The 12596-nt window shown below is 32.5% G+C and overlaps 2 protein-coding genes across 3 annotated transcripts in view; one reads left to right on the top strand and one right to left on the bottom strand.

Annotated features, from left to right (window-relative positions):
• Positions 1–1644, top strand: part of LOAG_17897 (hypothetical protein) — a gene marked incomplete at both ends in the record, with an annotated part of 5457 nt that extends 3813 nt beyond the window's left edge. The window contains 3 exons of the mRNA XM_020450561.1: positions 570–685; positions 1302–1404; positions 1535–1644. Coding sequence (XP_020305741.1) covers positions 570–685; positions 1302–1404; positions 1535–1644 — 329 coding nt within the window. The remainder of the gene's footprint in view (positions 1–569; positions 686–1301; positions 1405–1534) is intronic.
• Positions 1645–3363: 1719 nt separating this feature from the next.
• LOAG_08458 lies at positions 3364–11659 on the bottom strand. Of its 2 annotated transcripts, XM_020447709.1 has the most exons (22): positions 11560–11659; positions 10798–10942; positions 10249–10439; positions 9932–10076; positions 9651–9801; positions 9414–9495; positions 9203–9264; positions 8948–9077; positions 8573–8800; positions 8297–8453; positions 8008–8076; positions 7498–7572; positions 7154–7308; positions 6621–6839; positions 5951–6095; positions 5469–5674; positions 5169–5333; positions 4697–4852; positions 4398–4472; positions 4166–4308; positions 3752–3873; positions 3364–3592 (listed from the first exon to the last, which is right to left on the bottom strand). In XM_020447709.1, the coding sequence occupies exons 1-21, from the start codon at positions 11650–11652 to the stop codon at positions 3753–3755; spliced, it is 2913 nt and encodes a 970-aa protein (XP_020302090.1). In that variant the 5' UTR covers positions 11653–11659; the 3' UTR covers positions 3364–3592; position 3752. The 2 variants fall into 2 exon arrangements, with proteins under 2 accessions (XP_020302090.1, XP_003144038.1); XM_003143990.2 differs by having other exon boundaries at positions 3579–3873.
• Positions 11660–12596: the final 937 nt, after the last annotated feature.

The following is a 12596-nucleotide window of genomic DNA, read 5'->3' as shown; positions in this document are numbered from 1 at the left end:
GGGCCTGCGTGTATGGGACACATTCACATATGGATAGGCTTGCGTATGTGGGACACGTTCATATATGGATAGACCTGCGTGTATGGGACACATTCACATATAGACAGGCTTGCATATGTGGGACACGTTCATATATGGATAGACCTGCGTGTATGGGACACATTCATAAGAGGATGGGCCTACGTGTATGGGACACATTCATATATGGATGGGCCTGCGTGTATGGGACACATTCACATATGGACAGGCTTGCATATGTGGGACACGTTCATATATATATGGACAATTTTCTTCTCACTTTCAGCTTTCATTTTACTCCATTTAATCAGTTTCTTTTCATTCGAAACAAATCCTTCCTTATATTTTAGCTTATCTTTTTTCCACCTAGATCATATAACGGAGAATTTGATAATATATTTAATCAAAACAATCAATTAATAAAGCAGCCAAGTGAAATCAGTTACTTAATAGTTAATACAATATGCTTTCCCATTACTGACAACAAGTTTTTTTGTTATCATAACAGCAATGATAAGAATGATAATGTTAATAAAATAGTTAATTTACAGGATTTGCAACAACAATTGGTAATGCGAAAGATTTTAGTGAAATTGATTTGGCAAAAATTAATCGAATGTACGGATGTTCTGAAGCATACCTTACATCATTACAACCAAGAGCTCAGGTTATTAAACCTTTTCCGAAATTGTATGATTTAAAATGAGCTGATATCAGCAATGAAAATTCAATGGAATGTACCGAATTTAAAACTGATACTATCATTATATTTCGGATAAATAATACCAATCTTCTAACTGCGATATCTTAAAAGAAAGACAGAGTAGAGGATGATGAAAAAGTTGAATTGATTCAAACATTTAAAGTTTCAATTCATATTTCATTACATTTCAAAGTTTCTATTTGGAATTTCAAACAAAATCAAAAATAGCTAATAAATTTGCTATCATTTAAAAAGAAAAAAAAAGGATAAAAGTAAAATTTTTACAATTCGAATAAATAATGTTCCAATATTTTAACTTTTAAGTTTGAGTAAAATAACTAATTAATTATTGCTACTAGCATAGCAATCTGATCTTCATAATTGATATCCGGAAAGCTTACAAATATAAAGAATAATTTATACTTCGGTTTTACAATCCGGTAATTTTTAAAAGAACATTAGTATCGACTTTTCAGATTTTTCATGTAATTCCTATTCTTTTCCTAAATTGAGGAATATGAATTTTTTTTTTTAAAAAAAAAGAAAAAACTATTTTATGAAAGAATTGAAAATTTTACAGAGTTCAGTGATTTATTCACCACCATCATTAAAACGATATGATGTGCTACCAGCTATTAATGACCGATACTTTGATAAATTTTCCACGGAAATGGGCCATAAAAGTAAATTATTGACCATATTTTGTTAATTAATTAAAGTTAATTTCTTACAGGAAAATGGAAAATGTTCATAAAAGAAAATTGAATTGAATTGAACAAGAATGGTAATTAAAATGAAATTTTTTTTTTTTAGATTGTAAGGATCGCATAGCTGCATGCTGGATGACCCAGGATCGATGTCATTCTCAGGCTTTATTTTTACTCATGAAAACATTATGTGCCAAAACTTGCAAATTATGTTAGAATTAACCTTTTTTGAAGTTTTCTTTTCCCTTTTGGAAAGTTCTAATAAATTTTTTTCTTTTTTTTTGTTATCGGTCTCTTTCACCTATTTTTAGATTCCGCAGTAAAGCTATTCATTTACCAGTTGATCCAATTAGTTATCAATTAAAATCCGTATCCTTACAATGACCATCTGTTAAATCATATGAATAAGGTCACGCTTTAAATTTTCATTCGTAATGATGAGAATATTAGCCATTAAATGGTATGATAAAGGTCAAGATGTCAATCAATAATTAGTATGATTAATAAGGCTTTTGAGCTTATATGTTGGACACGAAATTCCTGCCAAATTTTCTCTCATATTCATTCCCAAATGAAAGATTACGGATACAAAACACTTATCATTTCCCGTTTTAAAAATATTTATGTAAATTTTTGGAACACAAACGAATAATAGCTGGATGGACATTTTTCAGGAATAGTTAGATCGTTCTAAACTTTCCCTTCAGAGGAATAAATTGAATGAGTAGGCATTTCATTCTTAAAAATACGAAAAAGTTTTGGTATCGTACAGCACAGACTTGAGGATGGAATTTAGGATAACAGGCTAAATTTCTATGATCCATACTAAATCAACAAGAACGCTTAATTGTATAATTATAGCTCAACAATAAATATTTCAAATTGCAATCTATAATTGGTAATGTATGACTTTTATTCCTGTAAATGTTGGCTTAAGATATCAATGCATAAAAGCTTCTCGTTTTATTAGCCGATTGAGAATTACGGTTTATCAATCTTTCCGTGAGGTTATTACACTTCTCGATTTCAGAACCTGGATAGCTCACCTACAAAACCATTCCATTAAATTTGTTCCAATCCTGTTTTTTATATCTTTGCTCTATCACTTGATTTTTTTTTTATAAATCGTCTTCAGGATAGATAAGTAATAACATTTTTTTTTGCGATTTGAATAAATGTTACATTCGGTTTTTACTTGTTATTTTGTGATTCATAATATTAAAAGGTTTTCACCACCTTCGGTAGCGAGATTTTATTTTTCAACTTCTTTGTTGCTAATATTTCCATGGGACTAAACTTATGACTTGAAAGGTCAGAACTTTTGACATACACATGATCTCATGGAAGAGTAAATTAAAACACTTCTCATGATCAGAATCTATAGTGTAAATCAAAACATACAAAAGTACTTTACTGATACAACTGTTTTAATTTATTCAGAAAATTTTTCTGGAAAAAATTCACGTCAATACAAGAGGGACGACAGTTAAACAAATTTCAGGTAATGGAATAACTAAATTTCTTGTTCGGACAAAATGGCGGCATAAAAGATTTTAGCTTTAAAAAAATTTGCCGAACTTTTGGAAATTCTTAATCTTTTTGTAGGAAAAAGAAAATAATTTTGATCGCTTTTTTTTCCAGGACTACGTTAGTACATTTCTTATTAACATTTGGAAGTTTGTGAATACATTAAAAATACATACACGAAATAAAAATTACAGTACGTTTAAGAAATATGCTATCTAGAGACCATTTTAACTTTTCCATCCGGTTCGCTCTTTTAGAGCAGAGGAAGAAAAGAATCCATTAAAACACAAACCACTCCTAGGTTTAATCCCTGAATAAAAACGATGAGTTCGAAAAGAAATTCGAAAGACTTTTGCTTCGAAGATAATTATAAATCATAGATTAGTAAAAAAAAAAACCAAAATTAAGGTGAAATTAATGAATCTAAAGCTTTTTAATGATTGTCTTGAAAAGAAAAAAGGCACCACAGTGAATTTTCATAAATAAAATTATTTTCCAGGAAAACTGCAAAACAGTACTATATACAAAACACGTCGGATGATGATTCCTATTACAGGTATTCCTCTGCATTCCTCACAGCCCTAAAGTATCGACAGCAACAGTGCTAATTATGTATTCAGGATGTGCTCCTTTTCAGCTAAAAAAATGCTGGAGGAATAATAAAAATTCAGGGAATTTTCAAGAGTAAAAGCAGCTTTGACCTGAAGATCTTACAATACGAAATATGGAGATCAGTTTCAAAATCAGGGTAATAAATACAGAAAAAAAATGAAAAGTGAAATTAAAAAAAAATTACCTTACTGTAAACCAAATCCACGACTATAGCTAATTGCTTTGGTAATACGCTCTCTTGTTATTTCAAGATCTCCATAATCGGGTAATAACATCACATTGTAGCAAGTATGAGCTGTTGGCAGTCTGAAATCATTTTAAATTCTTAGCACAAATATACTTTAGGTGAATCAATGAAAAATATTTATAAAAGTCCCGAGTAGCAAGTCTCAAAGTTATTTCAGAATTCATGAGGTCAATAAGTGCTGAACCATCAGATCACTATTATTATTTGAAAAAAAAAAGCAATAATCGCAACTTTTTGGCACCAAACTGAACTATTCAGAATAGCTGAGTAGAGTAACATCTAAAATCAAGTTGTGATGTTATAAAAAAAAAATAAAAGAAAACCGGAAACACAAAATATATAAGAACACACCTCTCCTTATTATCACCATTTCGAGCAATAATGACCTCTAATTTTGCTAGACCTCCTACAGGAACTCTATCGGAACCTGTGATGAACTGAAGCAACATTTTTTTTTCCTCCGTACTCATTGCCTTTGCCACTGTCCAGAAATCCTAAGAAAAATTCGTTAACTTATAATTATGAACAAAATAATTAGATAAAATCATCCAGTTATGCTCTGAAGTGCTATTACAATACCAACCTTCACTGTCTGACTGGTTTCAGTAAAACCGTTTTGATATTTTGTACAATGCGCAAGTATATCGAAATCCAAATCCTAAAATATATTCTGGAAATCAAATTCAACACAATAATTCCTTTCAACAATTCTAGCACAAAGATCACAGCTGATTATATTAAGGAGGACTCCACGTACACGGCAATATGTAAAAAAGTAAATAGACAGAAAATACAAAGAAGTTCCAGTAAATTTGAAGAATCTTGAAAATTTGAATTCCCATGTCAAGTAAAAAAAAGGAAAAACAAAAAAAAAAAACTTACAAGTACACCACAAACTAACTGTTCGACTTCATCAGGCATAAATAATCTCCTTAACAATCCGCGGTTAGCTACTTTATTAAAGCCCATACTAAATGCATCAAATTGCCGTCTCACCGAACGATTTAACAAGAAATCAGCATAACACGCCACAAATTTCTGAAAAAAAAATCTGAATATTGATATCAAGATTGATCCTAAGATTTAAAATTAGACGTAATTAGTCGTCAGAATTATGTGAAATTCTAAAACTCCACAAGTCTATTGGCTGGAACAGTTGATACAAAACACATGAAGCATAGAGTACCCTTAGAAAAGGTGGTCAAAAACATCTGGGATGAATATGCTTCACAGAAATAGCGTAAATTCTTTAAAAAAATCATATCGATTTAAACAGTAAACAAGCTAGTTAGTAGATTACTACAACTTTCATGACCAATCCTGAATAGAAATTAGCAAAATAAAACTAAATAACCTTTCTGTTAGCAAGTGTTACAGGTATATGTGCGCCATTTGGTATTAGCTCTTCATCGTGATTACAACCGTAAACATCTTTGTATGAAATTTGAAACGTATAATTGTAAATGTTCTCCACATCATCATCACATTCAAGTAATTGTCGTAATCCACTGTATAATTCCTAAGAACAAATTTGGACTTGTATAACAAAAAAAAAAAGATTTTTTCTTAGTTAAAAACATTATAGGTGTTTCAGGAAACTCTCAAATTTTTTTAAAACCAAATCAAGTAACTGAAAGCTCTTAGAAGATCTTACCGGATCAATTTGAGCAAGTTCGTCAAAAACGGCCGGCCTTGCGAGTAACTTCACATAAACTAAGGTGGGAAATCGCACATCAATAAGTATGTTGTTGTATATGGCTAATCCAAACAGTAGTCCGATTAGTCCAAATTCATCATCACAAAAGTTGCACTGAGAATTGAACCAATATAAACCCGTTTTTTCATTTAAAATGAACATGCCTATAATAATGATGAATGATGAGGTTAGACAGTATAACATAAGCAGGAAATGGAAATATATAGCAATAAATCATGAATAAAAGTAAGAATGAAGATGAAGTGGATAAGTGAACTTATGCAACTTACTGCAAGAAAGCAAATTATTATAAAAGCACATACAGGAACATGTTATTAACTCAAATAAGCATAATAATAAAAAGATACCTAATTCTTCCCATGATTCTTCACATGTCACTTAATATTCGAAAAAAGGAAATAAAAAATAGTTGAACGAACCGTAATCCGGACAAAATAGTTCATCAGTTATTAATTGGTAGAACTCTTTCGATACACCTCCTTCGTCTACAGCTTGTTCTCCATCGAACTGGATCCGAAGCTGCTTCTTGAAGTTAGCTGAATTATCCATTGCAATTGCAGCCAGCTAGAAATAATATATAAGCTGAAGTACCTAGCTCAAGGGCTAAAATTATCAGTAACCGATAGATATCTGATTTTTCAATGGGCCGGTCAACAATGACATCTATAAGCGAACTTCAAGAACTGCCAACAAAAATGAGGTAATAACTGATTGGATAGTGAACGTATTTAGTCCCAAAATATACTTCAGTATTTTATGCCATTCTTACACTAACTATTTTAATTTTTCATTCAAAGACAATTTAGCTTCCATTTCTTAACTACGGTTACTCTTGCATGCATCATCCATTTTCTACTCTAAAGGAAAATTCTTTGCACCCGTGATGAGAAATGATATTGCATTCATGAAATTCAATGGTCGCAGGGCGATGTATTTTTTCATATTGTTACACAGGAATTATCGCTTAAAAATTGAAATCCACTAATGTTACTTAATACTCTCAATTTAATAAAAAAGAATGAAATAATTAAATGTTTCAAAAACTCAAATGAAATTTGCTGGAAATTGAAGAAAAAAAAAGAGCCGTACACTATCTAAAGCATCACGTATAATATTATCGCGACGAATGTTTAATTTCAAATACGGTTCCATCGAGACACCGAATGTTATAGCATCAGCCAATGCTTGTCTACGCTCACTTCTCTGACGAATTCGATTATTTAAGTAGAGAAAACGTTGTTTCACTTCGGTTGTTAATATGAACGAATATTCGGGCATCACAGAAAATGCATGTCCATTCTCATAAGACTAGAAAAATTCATTGGTTTTGTTTATGTATAAAACGTGATAAAATAAGCTACATTTTTACAACAGCCATGTACTAATATACGTCCTAAAAGTCCTAAGCAAGATGCTATAAACTCAATTCAGACGAGAAAATGCACCGCTGGTAATTTAAAATTATAAGAGAGCATTGAACAGATTAAGATGGGGCGCAGGTAAACGCTACATTCGGCACGCAAAGCTATCCTCTTGACATAGGAACTCACTGAGTTGACGCTGAAAAATCTTATTCATCGATAGAGACCCAAAATTTTATATTAAAGATAGCAGTATGGAACCTTATATGCAACAAAATCATCCTGAACTGAAATATTATCACTCAACGTTGTATTCATCAATTCTGTTAAGGGTAAACAGGTTTTCGTTACCAGCCATGCATCAATCGGTGCTTTTCTTGCTAAACGGATTTCTTCTTCTTCGTCTAGCTCAATTTCTGCAAATGAACTTTTCTCATATAAAAAGAGGACAGTAAATGAGAACTTCTCATAGCAGGGAATCAGAAAAATCACTCGTTATTTTTTTTTTACCGAAAGGACAACAGTCAACTTCAGAAATTCGTAGGAATATAAAAAACTATTCATTACAAAAGTTTATTATAGCCAAAATAAAGTAGATAACAAACCGTTATAAGTAAACGCCTCAAGAAAAGACGAGAAATTTCGCCGCCTATTGTTTTCCCGTGAATTTATTCCATCATCTGAAGAAATACTAGCGATAACAGTAAAATCTCAAACATTGAAGATATAAGAATTTTCGATGGATAATTTTTCCCCTGTTAAAGGAAGAAATGAGCATGATGATTGCCGGAGGAAATTCATACCGATCTGCCATCTTCAGAATACCTTTTTTGATAAAAGTACTCCGAAGCACTTCTGCCATACAAAAAAACTTTTTTAATCAATGAGGTAAGATAAGAATTAGATATTATCAGTGAACGAAGACAGTAGCAATATGGAAAAGATTTATTCAATTACATGCAAACTATAGTCAACATTTTTTCATCTTCCGACAAACTGAGGGCAATTTCGCATTAATGGTAGGGTGTTAATCATAAGAGATGATGGAAATTCCCCCCCAAAAACGACAAGACTTATTATCGAAACAGCTAGAAGCTATTTGAAATAAAACGTACTAGTTTCTACATTCACTGCTGACAAGTCCGTATCATGGACTTCTGTCATTTCATTCATTGTAATGGTATCTATAAGAAAATATTAAATTAAATGTTAGAAAAGAGTTATTTTCCAAAAAATAAGGCCAAAAGATTGCGCAAAGTATTATCCAAAATCCAAAAAATATGGAAAATACATTACGTAAAATAAAAAATAGACATAAAGATATTCCATAAACATGTATAGCAAAACCACTGATTTACTAATTTTTAAGATCAAAAGGAATACCATAACAAAAGCGAAGCATACCCCGAGGCAGAATCATATCACGTTTGGATCTGATCAAAGTCGCCTTATACAATATAGACAACGCTTGAATCGCAGCAGGTAAAGGTTCAATTCGATCAGTAAAAAGTGGCAAGCTTCCAACCGCATCAATTACAGTTAAGACACGAAGAGTAATTGCCTAGAGTAAAGCAAGATTCTTTTTTTTTTTTAATAATAAACAATGATACATCTCTCCTTCTGAAGAAAACCAGAAATCGATATTTCATGAAAAATTTAAGTGAAACAAAAGTCAAATACCTGCTGCATAAGGTTAATACGTTCCTGTATCCACTGGGATCCAAAATTAGCCCACACTGATGCCAATGCCATTTGGCCTTCTTCTGATAAATTTGAGCACATTTTACACAGCGGCGTGAAGCCAACTTCGATAAATTCAAGCCATTGGACGAATGGTAATTCGAACATTAAACATATGATGTGTGTAATACCGGCTGGATCACGTTCCCAGGCTCGTTCATATTGCAGCTAAAAAGATCAATATGATTACTTAGCTGATTCGCAGTGTTATTCAAAAAATAATACAGTTATGGAGAATTTCTGAAAAGGACTAAAAAGAAGATAAACAATTAAAAGTGACATAGGATTCACTGCAAGGCGATAACAGGTCTTTACCTGGAAATCAATTATGCTACAAAGTTGAGCTACTGCACCCATTGCAGCATTTAAATAATTCGTGTGTTCATTTGTTTCGATGAAAAGTAAACGAAAACAACGTCCTGCTGCATCCATATCCGTTGGTGATCTTAATGCAATAAGGAAAGAATTTCAGAGAATTCCTAATCAATTGATAGGTTCCAGAAAGCCTACGAAAATTACTGACAAAAGAATATTAAGAAAGACCTCGATGATTAGAATTCAAATGCTTACTTTCCTTCCCGCAGTTGTGCAATGATTTCTGAAATCTCTTCCACTGACCGCGTAGCTTTCTCCTGCAATATAAGCGACAATAAAATTATTTCTATATCAGCTATGCGGAGTACAAACAGAGCATACGATGGAAACGATTTATTACAAAAAAGGAACGAATAACACACTTTCTCTTCGAGCTTTTAATTAGCGTATCTTTATTTTCAACTACCTCATTTATCCATCCATAATAAGTGTAACTCTTCTGCGATGCGTTGCTTGCATACTGCATACTGCTTGAATCAGATGCTGATCTGCAAATAAATATTTTTTCCCTTTCTCCTTCGCTTTTGAAATATCGTCATTTTTCTGACGATTAATCCAATCCGCACTACAAATTAGTTTTTCACTAATTTTTGCGAAAAATTGAGTCCACGACAAAACAAGCAATAGTTATAAAGGAAAATACCTTGCAAGTTCACCTGCCAATGTACGAGAAAGTGACATGCTAGCGGAGGTATCTGAATGAGAAGATTGAGTTATATCCAATGCTAATTCACTGCTTGTTTTTTCTCCACGATAACATTTTCGATCTATCTCTTCTTCTATTTCTTTCTCTCCTGTAATATTCGTGCAATTTCAGCTAAAATAACAGAAATGTTTGACGGGATTTCGGGACTTCATTGCTTGAAATCCAGATTCAACAGTGGAAAAAAAAGGTTTGACTGCACTGATTGGATAATAATTCACCACAGTTAACAGTGATGGAAGAGGTATCTGTCTTGGTTTCCAACTGCAGTTCTGTACCATCTACATCGGCCTGTGCTCTTCGTTTTCGTTGTGAAACTGACTGTTGTTCGATTGATGTACCTATTACTCCAGAATCGACTGCATTCTGCAACATTTAGAAGACATCCGTCAAATAACTTGAGATTTCTTTTTCTCCTGGTATTATTTCGATTCTTATTTATTTCTCGTCATGTCTCAATTTTTTAATATCATTTTGAATTTTTTCATATATTTATTGATGTTCACAGAACTATTCATAGAATAAGAGCAAAAATTACTCCATCTAACTGTGCCCGAAAACTGTTCCTGCGGAATGAACTCAATAGTGCTACACGACTGCCTAATAAACGTTCTAGATAAGCTCGTATCCAATACCAATCATCCTCTGCCCGACATTTTTCCAGTAATTTTTTCACTGTTTCTTCATTTAGTGATTCCTGAGGATCTGTTGCTTTCACTGTCAAAAATTCTGTAAATCGAAGCTGATAAATCCACAAAAAAAACAGTCAACTGATGAGGAAAAAGCAAAATTAAAACTTGCATAAGCGACATTAATACGTAAATTGAGATTAGCTTATGCTGAGGAGTGAGAAGGAAAGATTACCTGCGAGAAAATTACCTCGATGAGATTAAACGGGAATGGTAAAACTCACTAACAATAAAAACAATGCATTAAGAAACTGAGATTTTGTGATGGTCGTGAGAAATTCCAACTTAAAGGATATATTTGATTCAGTTTATTTAAGAAACGGCAAACTGCTTACATTTCATATATTTCTTTTACCACCTACGATCGAAAATTTTCAATTAAAAAGATTAATATTTACCCGGAAGTGGTTCACATAATCGTGCCCTATCTCGCAAACAAATAATTGCTCGAGCCGCAGCTTCATTACTTGTTAATTTGGGTAATTTTCCGGATGATGCGCAGTTCTCATTGGAACAGTATAATCGTCCACAACCCACCAGTAACTGCAAAAGAGTAAATAACTAAAATGAAAAGATCCTAGGGAAGACATTCCCTAGAAAAAATATAATTATGCATTGATTTTTTCAAAAGTTTAAGGTAGTTTTACACGAGATTTCAGTCTAACTAGCTTGAATTTAAAAATGAGGTCTAGAGTGTGAAGGAACAAACTCTAACTTCTAGATTCCTCTAAAGAGAAGACAGAGAAATTGAATGATTATGAACCAAAAACAGTGAATGTTTAACAGCCCTCCGCTAAACCATATATAGTTAATATGTTATATTCCGCAATGAATTTTTCCCCACTCATACTTTTTTCGGAGTAGATCAAGAATATTCTTGCCAAACATTGGAAAAAAGTGGCTTATGCTTTATGTTTAACGACTCCTTCTCATTATATGAAATTCAAACAAAAAAGAAAAATATACAAAGGAAGAAATGAAATAAATGGCCAGAAATACAGTACATTAAGCCAATAAAAGAAAGCACATCAAACCAATACCTAAGATCAATAATGGGAATTTCGAGAGTAAAACACAGAAATTCATTCTTAATTAACCCCATGAGACAATTAGTACTAATCTAAAACATAACATAAATGTTAATGAAACGAGTAAATAACCTGTTTATGATACTTCCCAATAGCTATCTTCAAAGTTTGCGTAGGCCCATGCCGATGAGTACTATCTTGTTCTTGTTCATCAGATCCATCCATTCTTGAAAAAAAAGACGATGTATCCTTCTCTACGGAGTCACTTCAGGATTCCGAATCCGTAAATCAGTCAGAGTAAGAGTACAGTCAAACAAAAACCCCTTGTAACTAAAAAGAGGAACCCACACACACACACATACACACCTATAAACCCCACATACACACGAACCAGGAAACATTACAACGAAACCAATCACAAGACCGTATCCAAAATATCGTTTTAAGACTCACTTTAAAATTAAACTTGAACTTAAATGAGATGCACACCGTTACGACCAATGATTCCGAATTGGAAATAATTAAATTTTTGATGAATTTAAGTTCTAAATTTCCCAATAACTAAGAAGTGTTAAATTTGCATATTTTTGAGGACATCAATAAGATGCTACGCCGTCGTTTCTCTCATATGGCCCACTCAGTAAAGGGTTGTACCGATGACCCTTCTTACGATAGTTTTAATCCTTCCTGACCGTAGTTTGAATCTCTTCTGACGATAGTTTGAATTCTTTCTGATCGTAATTGAATCCCTCCTGATGTAAGTTGAAAATACAAATTTTTTACTTTTGCTAATATCTGTTTATCGGAATGATGAAATGTTACAGCGAAATTATTGATGCCAAAATTTATATGGCCGAAGGAAAATCAAATTTTGCAATCCTTAGCCATATTTACTCCCTACGGGGATTCTCAGAATAATCAATGTGAATAACAAAATAGGAAAATTGACATGAAGAAAACAGAAAGAATAAAGGTTTATAGCAATGAATAACGAGTTCATATTCTTGTGACTAATTTCATTTGTGAAAAGAGGCAATAATAAACTAAGATTCCTTTATCCATGTGGCTTTTGACAAAAAGATGACCTGTCCATTGGTCATTTCTCTTTTTCCCTCCCTTTGCAATTCATCAAACTTGATTATTCATTGCTTGGGATTTTAACCAGCCTA

The sequence above is a fragment of the Loa loa genome, assembly GCF_000183805.2.
Source record: "Loa loa unplaced genomic scaffold supercont3.147, whole genome shotgun sequence".
Taxonomy (NCBI): Eukaryota; Metazoa; Nematoda; class Chromadorea; order Rhabditida; family Onchocercidae; genus Loa; species Loa loa.
This window is presented reverse-complemented; position numbering and strand designations above follow the sequence as displayed.